The 15,053-nt window shown below is 47.1% G+C and overlaps 1 protein-coding gene across 5 annotated transcripts in view; it reads right to left on the bottom strand.

The window, feature by feature from the left end:
• The window catches only part of Baz2a (bromodomain adjacent to zinc finger domain 2A), a 39,666-nt gene that overhangs the window by 2,710 nt on the left and 21,903 nt on the right, over window positions 1–15,053 (bottom strand). For 4 of the 5 annotated variants that reach the window (XM_027392681.2, XM_027392682.2, XM_035450629.1 and 1 more), the window contains 24 exons: window positions 13,986–14,171; window positions 13,298–13,516; window positions 12,453–12,833; window positions 11,797–11,857; window positions 10,575–10,683; window positions 10,340–10,441; window positions 9,984–10,194; window positions 8,265–8,365; window positions 7,899–7,964; window positions 6,958–7,446; window positions 5,661–5,875; window positions 5,320–5,394; window positions 4,960–5,140; window positions 4,817–4,876; window positions 4,489–4,633; window positions 3,033–3,682; window positions 2,682–2,904; window positions 2,435–2,590; window positions 2,195–2,346; window positions 1,531–1,820; window positions 1,313–1,445; window positions 1,051–1,197; window positions 319–545; window positions 82–225 (listed from right to left, as the gene is read on the bottom strand). In XM_027392681.2, coding sequence (XP_027248482.1) covers window positions 82–225; window positions 319–545; window positions 1,051–1,197; window positions 1,313–1,445; window positions 1,531–1,820; window positions 2,195–2,346; window positions 2,435–2,590; window positions 2,682–2,904; window positions 3,033–3,682; window positions 4,489–4,633; window positions 4,817–4,876; window positions 4,960–5,140; window positions 5,320–5,394; window positions 5,661–5,875; window positions 6,958–7,446; window positions 7,899–7,964; window positions 8,265–8,365; window positions 9,984–10,194; window positions 10,340–10,441; window positions 10,575–10,683; window positions 11,797–11,857; window positions 12,453–12,833; window positions 13,298–13,516; window positions 13,986–14,171 — 4,723 coding nt within the window. The remainder of the gene's footprint in view (window positions 1–81; window positions 226–318; window positions 546–1,050; window positions 1,198–1,312; window positions 1,446–1,530; window positions 1,821–2,194; window positions 2,347–2,434; window positions 2,591–2,681; window positions 2,905–3,032; window positions 3,683–4,488; window positions 4,634–4,816; window positions 4,877–4,959; window positions 5,141–5,319; window positions 5,395–5,660; window positions 5,876–6,957; window positions 7,447–7,898; window positions 7,965–8,264; window positions 8,366–9,983; window positions 10,195–10,339; window positions 10,442–10,574; window positions 10,684–11,796; window positions 11,858–12,452; window positions 12,834–13,297; window positions 13,517–13,985; window positions 14,172–15,053) is intronic. The other variant, XM_027392680.1, reaches the window with a different exon arrangement.

Genomic DNA, 15,053 nt, shown 5'->3' on the forward strand with positions numbered 1-15,053 from the left:
GGGCCAAGGGAGAAGGGGGTTGTGAGCTGTTAAGGGCTGAGAAAAAGAAAGAGAATCAGAAATAGAGCAACATCTTCTTACCCTCCCCGGAGTAGCCGTTCTCGCATGGTGGAAAAATCCATAGGGTTCTTGATGACTCGCCGGTACCCACTCACCAGGCGAGGGTTCACAGGCTCCAAAAAAGGCCAGGCTGCGTCATGGGACTCCATCTCCATTAGGATGATCCTATCAGTACAGGAAGCACACGCTGACTCCTCCCAGCCCTTCTGGCACACACAGAGCCAGCCAGCCAGTCAGTCCCATAATTCACTAACTCACTCGCAAAATGTGAGATCACTGTGGTGGCTTCTCATTGAAAATCGCCGTCTCTTGGAGGGAGACAGGCCGTCTTCTGAGCACTGAGACACTGCTGGACTTTCTCGGTTCCTTGACAGCACCCGCCGTCGGCGGCTGTCACCCTCTGGGAAGTTCAGTGGAAAACTGCTTTTCCGCTTCTGGCCTCGTTTTGGAAAACCAGGCCTCTGAGAGAATTCTTCCTCTACCTGCTGAGGATAGACACAGGTAAGAGCAGCAGTGCGGCTCTGTGGGCTTGACCTACAAGGAACTGTGACTTCAAATGTTCACCCATAGGCCAGTATGTGACTTCATTCAGGTAACCAATGCGAGGGGAGGGGCAGTAAAAATGATAATTATTAGTGTTTTATAGAAAGGAGGACTCAACCCAAACACTGTCAAGGCTCATCCCAAGGAGAGCCTGAAGGTTGTGAGACTGGTGGTTTAATAAAAAAAAAAGGGGGGGGGGCTGGAGAGATGGCTTAGAGGTTAAGAGCACCGACTGCTCTTCCAGAGGTTCTGAGTTCAATTCCCAGCAACCACATGGTAGCTCACAACCATCATCCATTATGAGATCTGGTGCCCTCTTCTGGTGTGCAGATATAGACGGAAGCAGAATGTTGTATACATAGCAAATAAATAAAATCTTTATTAAAAAAAAAAAAAAAAAAGGATCAAAAAGAAAATCTCTGACTCAAACAGTAGAAACCTCCTTACCTGGGCCAAACAGACAGTACAGAACCAGTCTCCTTCTGGAACAGCCTCCATCTTGGGCCGATGACAGTAAATGTGGCAGCCACGGTCACACCCATCACAAAGCAGGAGAAACTCATCATTGTCACCCTTCCGGCAGACGAGGCATGTCTAGACCAAAGTTGTGAGGAGGGAGATGGAATCCTTACACCTTTCCCTAAGGAGGACCCCACCCCACACTCACCAAGCCAACTGTCTTTGTTTCCAGGCTTTTTCAGACTCTTACCACTTTGTTGACAGACTTCTCCCATGCGATGGACCTTTCCAGCTGGCCCATGCACAAGCACACTTGGGCTGCACTACGGCACCTCTCAAGTGTCTGCCTCCAGACACGAACACGAGGGGTAATCTCATATGATCTGGAGAGGAAATCTAGAATGAGTAACAGGAAGGCTTTTGTCTTCTCTCCCCCAGGCCCAGAGACAGGCAGCAGGAGTCACTCACATCTCAGTAGTGGTGCCATCAGGGGCACCGTTGGGTGCACTTAGCAAGGCCTTCTCTACTACCACCTCATGGGTTGCCCAGAGAGGCTCCCGCAAGTAACGCCGTTCCACATTCTGTTCCAGTGCAGCCAGTCGCATCACAGCAAGGTCCAGGGGGTTGGTGTTTTGCCGCTGAGGTACTGCACCTTCCCTGCCCCGTCCTCTCCAAGGGATATCCTCCTGAGAGTCAGGCAGATGCTCACAGTAGGCCAAGTCTTCTCGGGTAGAGTCTGGGCTAGGGCACGTCCAGCCCTTCCAGTGGGAAAGAGGAATAAAACACATTGTAAAGGGAAGTACTTTGTGTCAGGAGGAAGAAACCAAAGGCTTTTCCTGACACCCCCCTCTAGCTGAGTGTAGTGGGGTTCATGTCTACAATCTGGGCACCTGGACAGCTGGGGCAGGAAGAATGCCTTAAATCCCAGGCCAGTCTGACTAGAGAGGGCACAGATGTTAAGAGTGCATGTGGGCTGCTCTTCCAGGGGACCAGGGTTCAATTCCCAGCACCCATAACATGGGGCTCATAACTGTCTGTAAGGCTCAGTTCCAGAGATCTGACACTTCTGGTCTGAGGGCACTGCACACAGCAGCAAGCACAGATACCCTACCCAGTGCTAACCCCAGTGTACCCGAATCTGCAGGTCAGACAGGACAACCCTCTGCTCCAGCTCTTCTACCCACTGAAGCACAGCTAGGTCTGTCTCATAAGTCTTCTCTTTGGGGGACCAGCTCATAAATCCTTCCTCCATGGCAGGCGGCTTATGGGGCTCAAAGATGGGATCTGGGAAGAGAGAGAACAGAGCAGAGTCCACTAGGGCCCGTGCATGGCAGCTCCTCTGGCTCAGGCTGGCCAAGGTCTCTTTATTTACCAGTTAAGGGCTGTAAGCAAACTTCCCGCAAAAAGTCCTTGTGCTTGCTAAGGTGTTTGTGAAGTGCCTTCTCCCTGATGCCTCGGGGATGTAGTGCCTTGAGCATGACATCCAGTGTCTCAGGATCTCGGATCCACCACCAGCCAGAGCACATCTCTGTATACAGAGGGTATGTATATGGGCAGGGAGCCACAAAGGAAACTGCTATCACCTCCATGCTCACCCCATCCTAGCCAGGCTCGCTCACCAGGGGGGATAGGCTGGGCTGTCAGCTGGATTAAGTAATGCTGTTCCACCTGCTTGAAGAACTTGCTAGGAGGTCTTCCTCTCCGTTTTGGTTGTCCCAGCCCTGTGGGACTCTGTGGCATTTCTTCAGAGTCTCCTGATGGTCTCTTAGTGCCCCCTCCAGGCAGGTGGGTAGAAGAGAATTGTCCTGGAGAACAGGGATTGGCAGCACCGGGTATACTCATCTGGAAATAAGGAGACATGAAGAAATGAAGATACTTTACGTCTACACGTTACCTAACTTCAGGTTACAGCCTCACAGACAGACGTGGAAGCCTGGGGCAAGACAAAGCAGACTGATTTGACTACTTACTGGCTTAGAAGAGGCAGGCAGCTGGAGGGAGGGGGTAGGCTGGTCCTCAGAAATGGCAGGAGGTGGTGTAGGGGCAGCATCGCAGGGTATCTGGGCTGAGAAGTTAAACCAGGGTCCTTGAGGATCAGGGCAAGACTCTGCCTCATCAGGCTCTGGCTCCTCCAAGGACTGGGATGGAGCGGAGTCTAATTTCCCTGGGCTGCTATCAGGCGTGAGCACTGAGCTGCTCAACAGGGAGTTGTGGCTCTGAGTCTGGCTCAGCCAAGACAGGAAGGCGGACTGGCTGAGGTCATGCTGGCTCTGACCCAGAGACAGAGGGGAGCCTTCTGGCTCTAGAAACCCATTATCTGATGGGGGATGGGACTGAAGATGGGGCTGGGTGGATGCCTGAATCTGCAGATGGGACTGAGATTCTGGCTGAACTTGAATCTGGGCTTGTTCTAAATCATGTTCCCTAAGAGCAGACTTAGAGTGCCTAGGCTGCATAGACCCAGGCTTAGATTTTCGAGGTCGGCCTCGTGCGCGGGCAGGAGAAGCAGGGGTGTCGGGGCCAGTTAACTCTCTCTTTGTAGAGACTAGAGCGGGGCAGGGTGTTGAAGTGACTGCTTCCGTCAAGTATTCAGCTTCCTGCTTCATTCCATCTTCAGTAACTGTAGAGAGAAACAAGGAACTGAAGACGTGGCTGTGTAAGAATGTTTTGCTCTAATTTGCTCTAACAGATGACTAGCCAAAGCATAATCTTAAACTACTTTACTAAGAAACAACTATACAGATTAAACACCCAAGTTCTGAGGCAGGGTTTTGCTGCACAGTTGAGTCTGGTCTGGAACTCTAGATGATCTTGACTCAGCCTTCCAAGCACTGTGTCAGTCTTCATCAGCATGCTCAGTTCAGTCCTGTTTTTGTGCTTGGGATCAACCCCCAGGACACTGTGCTAACCCTGCCTCCCAGCTACATCTCAACTCTGTTAAGTACCAAATAAGAGCATCAGCACATTTTAATTCCCTCTCTCCCGACCTCTCCACTCCCGAGACAGGGTTTCTCTGTGGAGACTCAGAGATCCACCTGCCTCTGCCTCCTGAGTACTGGGATTAAAGGTGTATGTATGTGTATACAGGTACCTGTGGAGGCCATAGGCACTGGATTCCTTGAAGTTACAGGTGGTTGTGAGCCATGTGGCATGGGTGCTGGGAATGCAACCCAGGTCCTTTGGAAGAGCAATGCCTGCTCTTAACCACTGTGCCCTGTCATCAGCTCCAATTCTCAGCTGTCTTATGATGTATATTTACTACCGATATGGCTACAGTTTACAGACAAACAAGTTGAAGAAGCATGTAGCTGGCAAGCAGTTTTACTCTAGAGCCTGTGCTCTTAATAAACTCCATCGTACCATAAAATTAAAGCTCAAGAGTACTGGGCAGAAGAAAACAAAGTGTTTGAACTCAGATAAACCTACCTATGCTCTCCTCTGATCCTTCCACAAAGATACCAGCCAGACATGGCAATACCCAGTAATGGCGTTTATAGCGGTCCTGACCCAAAGAGACTGCCCGAAGCATCTGGGATGAGTGAAGCAGCTTTTTTCTAAAGAAGAGGTGACGCTGGGTAGGAATTGGAAAACGAAGATGAATAAAGAGATTTCAGGCATAGTATGATGATTTTAATATAGGGAGAGAACTGAGGCTTATCAGCTTCCCTATGTAATAAATACAATCTAAAGAAGGGGACACAACAGTTCTTGCCCAACCCCATTTCCAACTTTTGGGAGGTTAAAAACACAGTACCTTACTGAGTTTTTCTATCTGGCGCTCTAACTCTGGAATGCTGGATGCTGCAATATCAACCTGTGCAGAAACAGACAGGACATTGAGAAGGGGAGTTACTGATCCAAGAAAGAAGCCCCACCTTCCTTTCGCTGGGTCCTTACCTCTCCATCCCTTCGAGCCCTACGGCCATGGACAGCTGCTATGGTTTCCTCCTCTTCCTCCTCTTCTATGCCACTGGTTTCTTCCATGATCCGAGAACTGCGCCTCCGTCCCAGGCCTTCTTCTGGCCCTTCCATCATAACTTCTGGCCGACCCGTTCGCTTGGCCAGAGCAGTTTTCAGTCTTGAAAAACAGAGATTGGGGGAGATTCTGGTGAAGAACATAATGCCAAGAAAGAAACACCTGGCGTGTACATGTTCCAGAGTCCTGACAAGGTGCCAACCAAAGAAGGGCATCACATCCCGGCAACATCCTCGAGATGCCTCACTATCTCTCTGGATTCTACTCTCTCCCATTCCTACCTTCGGAGTCGGCCTTCAACAATCCATTTGTTTTTCCTGTAGTTAGACATATTCTCCAGGGTCTTGTCAATCTCACTGCAGAGGAACAGGGGATGATTTTTGAGGGAAAAAAGAAAGATAAAGTATTACAAGGGGCTACACAGACAAGACCAATGACAAAGGAAGGCTTACATTCTCCCAGGGAAGGGACTGAGACTCTAGCCTAGTCATTCCAGTATCCTCAGAGAAGAGCAATGGACACTTTACCTGGGGACTTCTGGAATGCTAAGCCCCTCCCCCACTCAAATCCTACACAAAGCACAGGATTAATCAGCCCCCCACCCCCATCCCAAGTCCCTCACTTGATGATGGTGGTAGAGCCATTGAGCTCATGCACAAGGAAAGCTAGGACAGCAGCCTTCTGTTGGGGTGGCTGTGCCTGAAAAGGCTGGGTGCGCAGTCTGTCACAGAAGGCCGGCTCCACTCTATATGCCATGAGGAAGCAGCGGAGTATCTCAGACACATTGTCTCTGGTCAGTGGGATCTCGGACACCTTCTCCCCCAAGATCTTTAGGGACTATTTGAAAGAAAGCATAATGGGAATGAGAAGGTTAAGTAGGAACAACTCAAGTTGGGTGAACCTGAGAGAAAAACGACAGGGTTAAGAGAATGAGGTCAATGAGATGGCTCAGAGGACAGCATGCCAATGAGTTCAGTTCCCAGCACCCACACAGTGGAGGGAGACACTCTGACCACAGATATGCACACACACACACACACATATATACACAAGCTGTCCTCTAAACAAACACACACAGAGAGAGAGAGAGAGAGAGAGAGAGAGAGAGAGAGAGAGAGAGAGAGAGAGAGAGAGAGAGAATAAATGTAACTTTAAACAATTTAGAGCTGGAGAGATAGCTATGGCTCTTGAAAGGACACAGCTTTGGTCCTCAAATCCCATTACATGGGATCCAACCCCAACCCCATCTTCTGGTCTCAGGGGGCACCAGCTACACACATGATACACATAACATACATGCAGGCAAACACTCATCCATATAAGATAAAAATGAATTAAAAAAAAAAAAAAAAAAAGCCCCAGCTGGCCTGGAACTTGCTATGCAGAGCAGGCTCCAATAGGGCTGTCTGCCTCTGCCTCCCAGGCTCGAAGACTAAAAGTGTGTCGTCATGTACCCAGCTAAAAGAAATTTTTGTGGAAAAAGGAGGAAAAGAATGAAAACTGCCAGGACATGGGGCTGGAAAGATGGCTGGCCCAGCCATTAGGAGCACTGGCTGCTCTTCCGGAGGACCAGGTTCAAGGTTCAGTTCCCAGCAACCACATGGTGGCTCACAATTGTCTGTAACTCCAATTAAAGGAGATCACAGCCTTTTTCTGGTCCTTATGGGTACCATGCACACAAACTGGCAGACAAAACACACATACACATAAAATAATGAAAATTAGGAAAAACGTCTACAACTAGGAAAAGGTGCGAAGTAAGAACATCAGATGAAGCAGTGCAAGGAAATGTCACAAACAAGCCAGAAACAGAAGGGGCCACACCCCAACTTCTCTGGGTTCTTTCTGAGGAAGCGGGGCTTTTTAAATGTTCTCAAAGAGAAAGCAAAGAAAGCTAACTCAGGTCCAGGAAAGCTCACCTGACAGTAGGAGGGCAGACCGGGATCATGGAGTGCAGCCTTCAGGAGCCGAACCAGCAGGTCTTGCACTTTGCCCAAGCTGTCACCTTGACATAAGAGTCCCTCCTGCAGGACTCCAAGACTAGGAACATCTTTGGTAAGGTCAAAGCCTAGCACTTTGCCAAAACTGTGCAGGAACTCCACGATGGTCAAGCAGTCTGAGAAAGCCTTACTGGACAATGTCAAACCAGGGATGCGTGTGTAATCAGGCAGGGGCTGGTGGTCAGGCAGACACATGTCCTCTGTGGGCTTCTTCATCTCCTCTAAAATAGCCTGCTGTCTCTGTCGCTCCTCCAGACGCCTCTGTGTGGCCAGGGTCTTCTCTGCTTTACAGGCTGGCTTGGCTTTGGCCACCTCTTCCTTTACCTTCACTTTTGCCTTTTCTTTCTTTTCCCTTTTCACTTTTTCCTTCAGTTTTTCCTGCTTTGTCTTCATCTTCTCTTTATCAACCTACCCACCCAGGAGAAAGGACCAAGTGTCACAGATACCTGTCTAGCCATGCCTGATCTTTTTTTTTTTTTTTTTTTTTTTTAAACATTCATTTATTTATTATGTATCTACAGTGTTCGGTCTGGATGTGTCCCTCCAGGCCAGAAGAGGGCACCAGATCTCATTATAGATGGTTGTGACCCACCATATGGTTTCTGGGAATTGAACTCAGGACTTCTGAGAGACCAGCCAAAAAGTGTTCTTAACCACTGAGCCATCTTTCCAGCCCCACCATGCCTGATCTTAGTCCCTCCCAAAACTGATATAGGTGTGTTTGGAAAATCTCTGTGGTGGCTTCAAAATCAGACTTGAGAGATGGGAATTTAGCTCTGAGGTACTATGTTTGTCTAGCATGCACAATACAACCTGGAAAAAGGAATTAAACTTGGGAAATATATTCATCATATATATACCTTGAGTTTCTTCTTAGTGTCCTTCTGCTTTAAGCTCTTGGCATCTTGTCTCCTCTTGTTTCTGGCCTGTAACCACAAGGGAAGTCATTTCTCCTCAAACCCTGAAAACATCTCTGCTTGGGCAAGGATTCAAAACAGAAAAGGGTGCTTGGGAGGAGAGGTGAGAGATGGGATGCTGAGAGACTGGAGAGGTGAGAGATGGATGTGGAGGGACTGGAGAGGTAGGAGATGGGATGCTGAGGGATGGCAATGGATTGATTCTCTCACCTTGCAGACCCTGTTTCTAAATCAAGCCCAGGAAATCCCAGTGTGCTGCTACACTGATGTGTGCTGTAGAAAAACTTGCCCACTGCTGTCCCTGCTCACCTGCCCTTGAACAGGAGGCTGACTCTCTCCCCGTTGTCCCTTCTGTCTTATCTTCTTTTTGCTCTTAGTCATCTTTGCTTTATCTTCCTCACTCGGTGTTTCTGTAAGGCAGGAAGGAGATTGAAAGAAGTCAGGCAGAGCACACACTTGGCTCCCATAGCAGCACATGCCCACTACAAAGCTGGCTTCTCTCCTGTGCAGCTCCACGGACAAGTCTCTTTTGTTTTTGGCTCGTTTTCTGAGTAGACATAATAAAATGTTCAAGAGACAGATGGGGTCAGAGAAGCACCTGCTCAGGTGTTACACAAAATGCTCAAACAGCATCAGTAGTCCAGAAGCCACAGGCTGGCTCCAACTGATGGAAGAGGCTATAACAGCAGAGTGCCTTTATGATCTGTCTCTTCCCCAGGCTATGGAGCAAGGGCAGCAACAATCAGACTGATTTTAGTGCACAGACAGCTGAGAAAGGAAAGAATAATCTAAACTGTCAGGAAAGAGGGTATTGGTTTGTAACACTGGCAACTTAGTGTGCACAAGACAAGGATAATGACTCAACCCTGTCATAGCCAGTGCTTACACTCTGTTTCTGCAGCTCACTCCACTGAAAGATCCAAATCAAAGTATAAATCTGCAAATATCTCATTTCTAATTGACATTCTGACCCAACAGTACCTATTCTTTTATTTCTGATAAAGAAACACCACCATGCACTTTCATGGAAACCTTTTAAAGTACTATGGGCAAATAAGTCACTTAATGAGATACGGGGCTGGAGAGACGGCTCAGCAGTTAAGAGCTCTCACTATCATTGCAGAGGACCTGGGTTCAGTCAGTCAACAACCATCTACAATTCTAGTTCTAGGGGATCTGACACCCTCTTAGGATCTTCAGAGGCCCCGGGCACACATGTAGTGCCTATGTGTGAAACACTCATACACATAAAATAAACTGTTTTGAAAAAATGAAATTTGGGTTTTAACTGTGGTAGAGCACTTGGTAGACAAGTACAAAGTCCCTGTACTGGCCCCTAGCATAGGAGAAAAAAGATACATAAAGACAGCAGTGCTGGAACTCTGAATGGCGGCAACAAGACTATTTCATATTCTGTACACTGCACATGTAATGCTTACTTAGAAAATTAGACATGTTTGCCAGGCGGCGGTGGCACACACCTTTAGGTGGATCTCTGTGAGTTCAAGGACAGCCTGGTCTACAGAGCAAGTTCCAGGACACAGAGAAACCCGGTCTCTAAGCAAAACAACAAAAAAAACCCCTCCTTCCCCCCAAAAAACACAGACATTTTTCCCATTGTTTTCCCATTTACCTATCTGACTAAAATAGTGAGCCAATTATCTTTTGGATTCAGACGTGAACTGGAATCTCTACAACAAAAGTCATGGAAATATATATGAACACAATCAGCACAAGAAGTAGCTGGAAGATGGACAGGAAAAGCATGGACATCTTCTCCTTTGGCATTACTGTATCTGGGGACAGCTCAAGGCTTTACTGGTAAAAGCAACTTAAGGAAAAAGTGCCTGGGGAAAAAACGCAGCACAAGGCTGGGACTCTGAGCATGCCTTCCAAGGGGAGAACAGACAGTTTCCTCTTTCCAGATGTTAAGTCCCTCCTAGGAAACCAGGTACCAACTACAATTCAGCAACATTTCAGATACCCTGTGGAGAGAGCAGAGTACCTGAGCTACAAGTAACACTGTACCTTGGGTCTCCAGTTTCTTTGGGAGTCGATTGTCTGTTTTATTTAATAGCTCAGGGATTTTGATCTTAGGTGGCCGACCTCGGCCCCGCTTCACTTTGGGAATGTCCTTGTTCTTGGCCTTCTCATTATTTCGAGGTCGGCCTCGTTTGCCAGTAATTGCTTGAATTCTAGAAGGAATCTCCTCTGCGGATAACTGGACCCATTGCAAGCCCTAAAGGAACAAGGAACACCATAAGGGAGAAAAAATCAGTGCAGGCCACTAAGTCCTCCAAATTATCCCAGACTTCTTGAGCCACTAGACTCCACAAAAAGAATCTACAACTTGTTCACCAACTATTTAACCCTTGGGCCAGTACCTCTGGTGTGTCTCTTTCTTCAAAGAAATCTCCAACAGGCATTCGGGGACTGAAGCTGAAGTGCTCACGACGAACACTGTGTACCACATTTCGGCTCAGGTACTGAGAGAAAAAGTGACATTAGTAAAGTCATATCCCGACCATGTCTTTGCCCAGCCATAACACAAACAGAGTAAGTCAACTGCTAGAGAGACAATGCTAGAAAAAGTCCTTTAAAAGCTACAAATGCTGTTACCTTGATAACTTCTGGAAACTGTTTCATTCTCTTCCCACAGGGGCCATAATACCAAGTCTCCCCCTGCCACCGATGGCCACCCTTCTTGATGCGCACTTCTCTCCGCCACCTGCCAGAGAAGCACATGGGCCCTGCCACCAGGTCACACCCCACCCACTCCCATGCCACCCAGGAACCAACTACATCTGTCTCACTAGGCCTTCATGTAGATAGTCCTACAGACAGTCCTGCATACAGAAACAATACAGCACAACACATGAGCTTGACAAACAGGCTCATGTTGCCTGAGCTAAAGCAAATACTTAAGGAGGAAAACAATATACCAAATGGCAAATATGTCAAGATCCCCACCCTTCATTTTTATGAAGCTACTGAAATGAGCAGATACAAACTCCTAAAAACCCTGGCTCAGGTGTAGAGGAGTATCAGAGTAGACTGGAGGCTGACTCCATGAAATAACTAAGCAGACCATGTTTTAGTTAGTAACTATGTTCTGGGCAATAGACTATGGCAGCCAGCCTTGTCCACATCTCCAGTGTTTCAGTAGACCTGAGTGGTTGTGGTGAAAATTAGGAAGACAGTTGTTTACAGAAGGTCTTCAATAATACCTAGTTTGGTCATTAAGCAGTTACTGTTCCAGAGCTTAGCTTTCCAGAGAGCACGAAAACATCACAATTCACAGGTAGGAAAGGAAGCCTCTCTCCCTCACCGATATCCCACTCTATAAAAAGTTTTGTCTAGCTACCCTGAATACTTGAACTTTAGTTAGGAAAAGGATCCTTGATCAAGACCAAGTAACCAGCAGATGAGCAAAGAATAAACGAGGGAAGATAGACCATACATAAGGAAAAGAAAATGTAGCCAGGCAGTGGTGGCACACACCTTCAGTCCCAGCACTCAGGAGGCAGAGGCAGAGGCAGGTCAAACTCTGTGAGTTTGAGGCCAGCCTGGTCTACAGGGGGAGTTCCAAGACAGCCAGGGCTATACAGAGAAACCATGTCTCCAAAAAAACACTCCCCCAAAAGAGGAAATTGGTCTAGAGTGACAGCCCAGGAGTGAAGCACACCCACTGCTCTGCCAGAAAACCCAACACCCACAACAGCCTGTGAATCCAACTCCAGGAATCCCACGCCCTACTCACTGCCCTATAATCTATTCCCACGACTTAGAGTCATTCCTAGGCTTGTTAAGGTCAATGCATGCAGCAATCTAGAGCATTTACCCATGTTGGAGGGGAAGACGAACTTCTTCTGGGGTAGCAATTCGTCTCTTCAGTACATCACCTTAAAGTAAGACCATAAATATCAAAGTAAGAAGTCAAGCAAGGTTACCAGGACATGGTCGTACAGCATTTGGAAGCAGAGGCATGCAGAACTCTGTGAACTGGAGCCCAACTTGTTCTATAAAGACCAGCCAAGGCTATATAGTGAGATCTTGTCTCAAGAAACAACACAATTTTTTTTTAATTTTATTTATTTATTATGTATACAACATTCTGCTTCCATGTATATCTGCACATCAGGAGAGGGCACCAGATCTCATAAGGGATGGTTGTGAGCCACCATGTGGTTGCTGGGAATTGAACTCAGGACCTCTGGAAGAGCAGTCGGTGCTTTTAACCTCTGAGCCATCTCTCCAGCCCCCTCTTCCAGAGATCCTAAGTTCAATTCCCAGCAACCACATGGTGGCTCACAACCATCCCTTATGAGATCTGGTGCCCTCTTCTGGTGTGCAGATGCAATGGAAGCAGAATTTGCATACATAATAAATAAATAAAATTAAAAAAAACTTAGATTACAGGTTAGTAGAGGGATGGATGCAGTATGTGACAACTTTTATAGAAACCAGGCAGGGACAGAACAGAAACTGGACACTTACCACTACCAGAAACTGTGACAGCTTCTCCAGTGATCTCTCCCAAACCAGCAGAAGTTGTTTCTGGGACCCTGCTGACATCTTCATTTGCTGGGGAAACTGTCTGGAAGGTGGCTGTTGGGGAAGGTGCAGGGCAGGCATGAGGTGAGGTCACTGGAGCTGTCAAAGAGGCTGCTGGGAGGGAAGGTGAGGGAGCAGAAGAGGCTGCTGGGAAGACTGCAGGAGGGACAAGTGAGGAGGCTGCTGGAGAAGCTGCTGGATGTAGCTCAATAGTTGGCGGCTGGTCAGGGGCCAGCTCAGTCTGGGGCCGTGAGAAGTCTGAACACTCAGGCTCCATTTCTTCCTGTTCAGAGTCACTGCCATTATTCAGGTCAAAGCTGTTATCTAAAATCCAAATAATATAAGTAAAAGAAAATGGTATCAGGTAAAAGAATTTATTCAATCAAACCTACACTATGGTAAACATGTTTTCTTAAGGACTGAGGGCACAGGTCTAAGTACATCAGCTGATGCTTTTTTATTCCCACTAGACACCATCTCATAGTCTGTCAGCAAGACACCATTTCAGAATTCCCATGTTAAAGCCAGTCGTTGGTGGCGCACGCCTTTAATCCCAACACTCGGGAGGCAGAGGCAGGCGGATCTCTGAGTTCGAGGCCAGCCTGGTCTTCAGAACGAGTGCCAGGATAGGCTCCAAAGCTACACAGAGAAACCCTGTCTCTGGGAAAAAACAACAAACAAACAAACAAAAAAACAACAACAAAAATCCCACATTAAGGGCAAAGCTATGGAACATATGCACTGTTTTGCAAGTGAGGGCTTCATTTGTCCTACCTCTCCTCACTTACCTTGCAAGACAGACTCCCCTAAGACAGGTGGAGAGGTAGGGCTGACAAAGAGAGAGGCTGACGTTTGACTGTCGTCTGCCAAGAGACTGAAGGCAGTAGCATTATTGAGAGAAGGGCAATCGAGGGCAGAGATTACAGGGCTGTCCTCAAGAGGCAACTTGTCTTCTGCACCCATCAGCTCTGTGTCATCTATACCATAAAGTCCTCCACTCACTGGCTCTGTTTATGGGGGAAAAAAAAAAATTACAAGCAGAACATTACTAGGGGAACATATAGCTCTCTTAAAGAGCAAAGCCAAGAGTCTGAAAATGAAGGCAAAGATAACCCATAGATCCTTGCAGAAATCCAGCATTATCATAAAATATGCCTTGTTTTTGTATTTAATTAGCAAATGTTTTCTTTCTAGTTAGTTAGAACCCAAACAGCCCAACTGTGTGGTACTCACACCCTATTCAGTGAATTACGGCAGCCAAGGGCTCTTGGCCAACTGGAAGACTAGAAGAGCCTGGGCAATGAACCAATGCATCTGAGTAAAGCCAGCCCAGCCACAGTACAGACTATGGTTACTAAAGCTTTACCTATAAGCCCAATACCACAGACTCCTGAAAACTTCCCAACTTCTCCAGGTAACGGGTTGGCTACCTTCTGCTCAGGTAAGCAGGAGAGAGAGACACCCTCCTAAGCCCACCTGGTGCCAGGGAGTCAAAGGGCTCAAGGGAGTCTTCCGTGAGGATTGGAGTGTCTTCCAGCTGATCAGGAAGATGTGAAGGATCATCTAAACAGCTCACTGAGGGGTCGGGGACCAGGACGGAGACTTCTTGGTGTAGAGACTCCACAGAGGAGACAGAACCATTGTAGCCACACATCTTTAGTTCTAGATAATCCCAGGAGAGACCAGAAGTCAAAACTGATGCTTTCAACGTAACTATATTAGATAGTTATAAAAATGTGCTCAGATGGGGCTGGAGAGGGGGCTGAGAGTATTGGCTGTTCTTCCAGAGGACCCAGATTCAATTCCCAGCACCCACATGGCAAGCTTACAACTGTCTATAACTCCAGTTCCAGGGGATCTGATACCCTCACACAGACATACATATAGGCAAAACACCAATGTACATAAAGATAAATAAATCATTAAAATTCAGGCAACTCTCCCTGGAAGTCCACACATGCACATGGTGTGTATTATTCTTTTCCTAAGTGCCCCTTTCCCCCAGCCACATTGGTACTCAAATCTGTGTTAAAATTCTCTTAGTAAACTCTTAACTTTGTTTTAAAATAAGATGTTCATTCAATCAACATTTACTGCCAGTTCTAAACTAGGAACAGACCCTATCCAGGTGCTGCTAAACTATCTTATGTCAGGCAAAGAGAAAAAGGACAGCAAGGCTAAGGCAAGAACCCTATCATGCACTCGGCTGTTTTTTTCAACACGTGGAACAGAAAAAATATCCTTTGATTTTTATAGGGTAGTTGCCCTTGCATGAGCTACAAATACAAACTAAGTTTTTATCTATTTTAGGAAAAAAGCAGTTGTCACATATATAAATATTAACAAAGGAAGATGAGAAGACAAGCAATGGTGCACTCGGTTTCTCCTTGCCTTCATAAGTGAGGCACTACTAGGGCTGAGCCAATTGAGTATGACATGACCCTCCCACAGTTAAAATAGCCTCATAGTTTCAGTGCTCATCAATGATGTCTTAACCCTCTCATCTGTTTCAAAAGCCACTACCCTACCTCACTTATGACCTTG

The sequence above is a fragment of the Cricetulus griseus genome (assembly GCF_003668045.3).
Source record: "Cricetulus griseus strain 17A/GY chromosome 1 unlocalized genomic scaffold, alternate assembly CriGri-PICRH-1.0 chr1_0, whole genome shotgun sequence".
In the NCBI taxonomy this organism is placed as follows: Eukaryota; Metazoa; Chordata; class Mammalia; order Rodentia; family Cricetidae; genus Cricetulus; species Cricetulus griseus.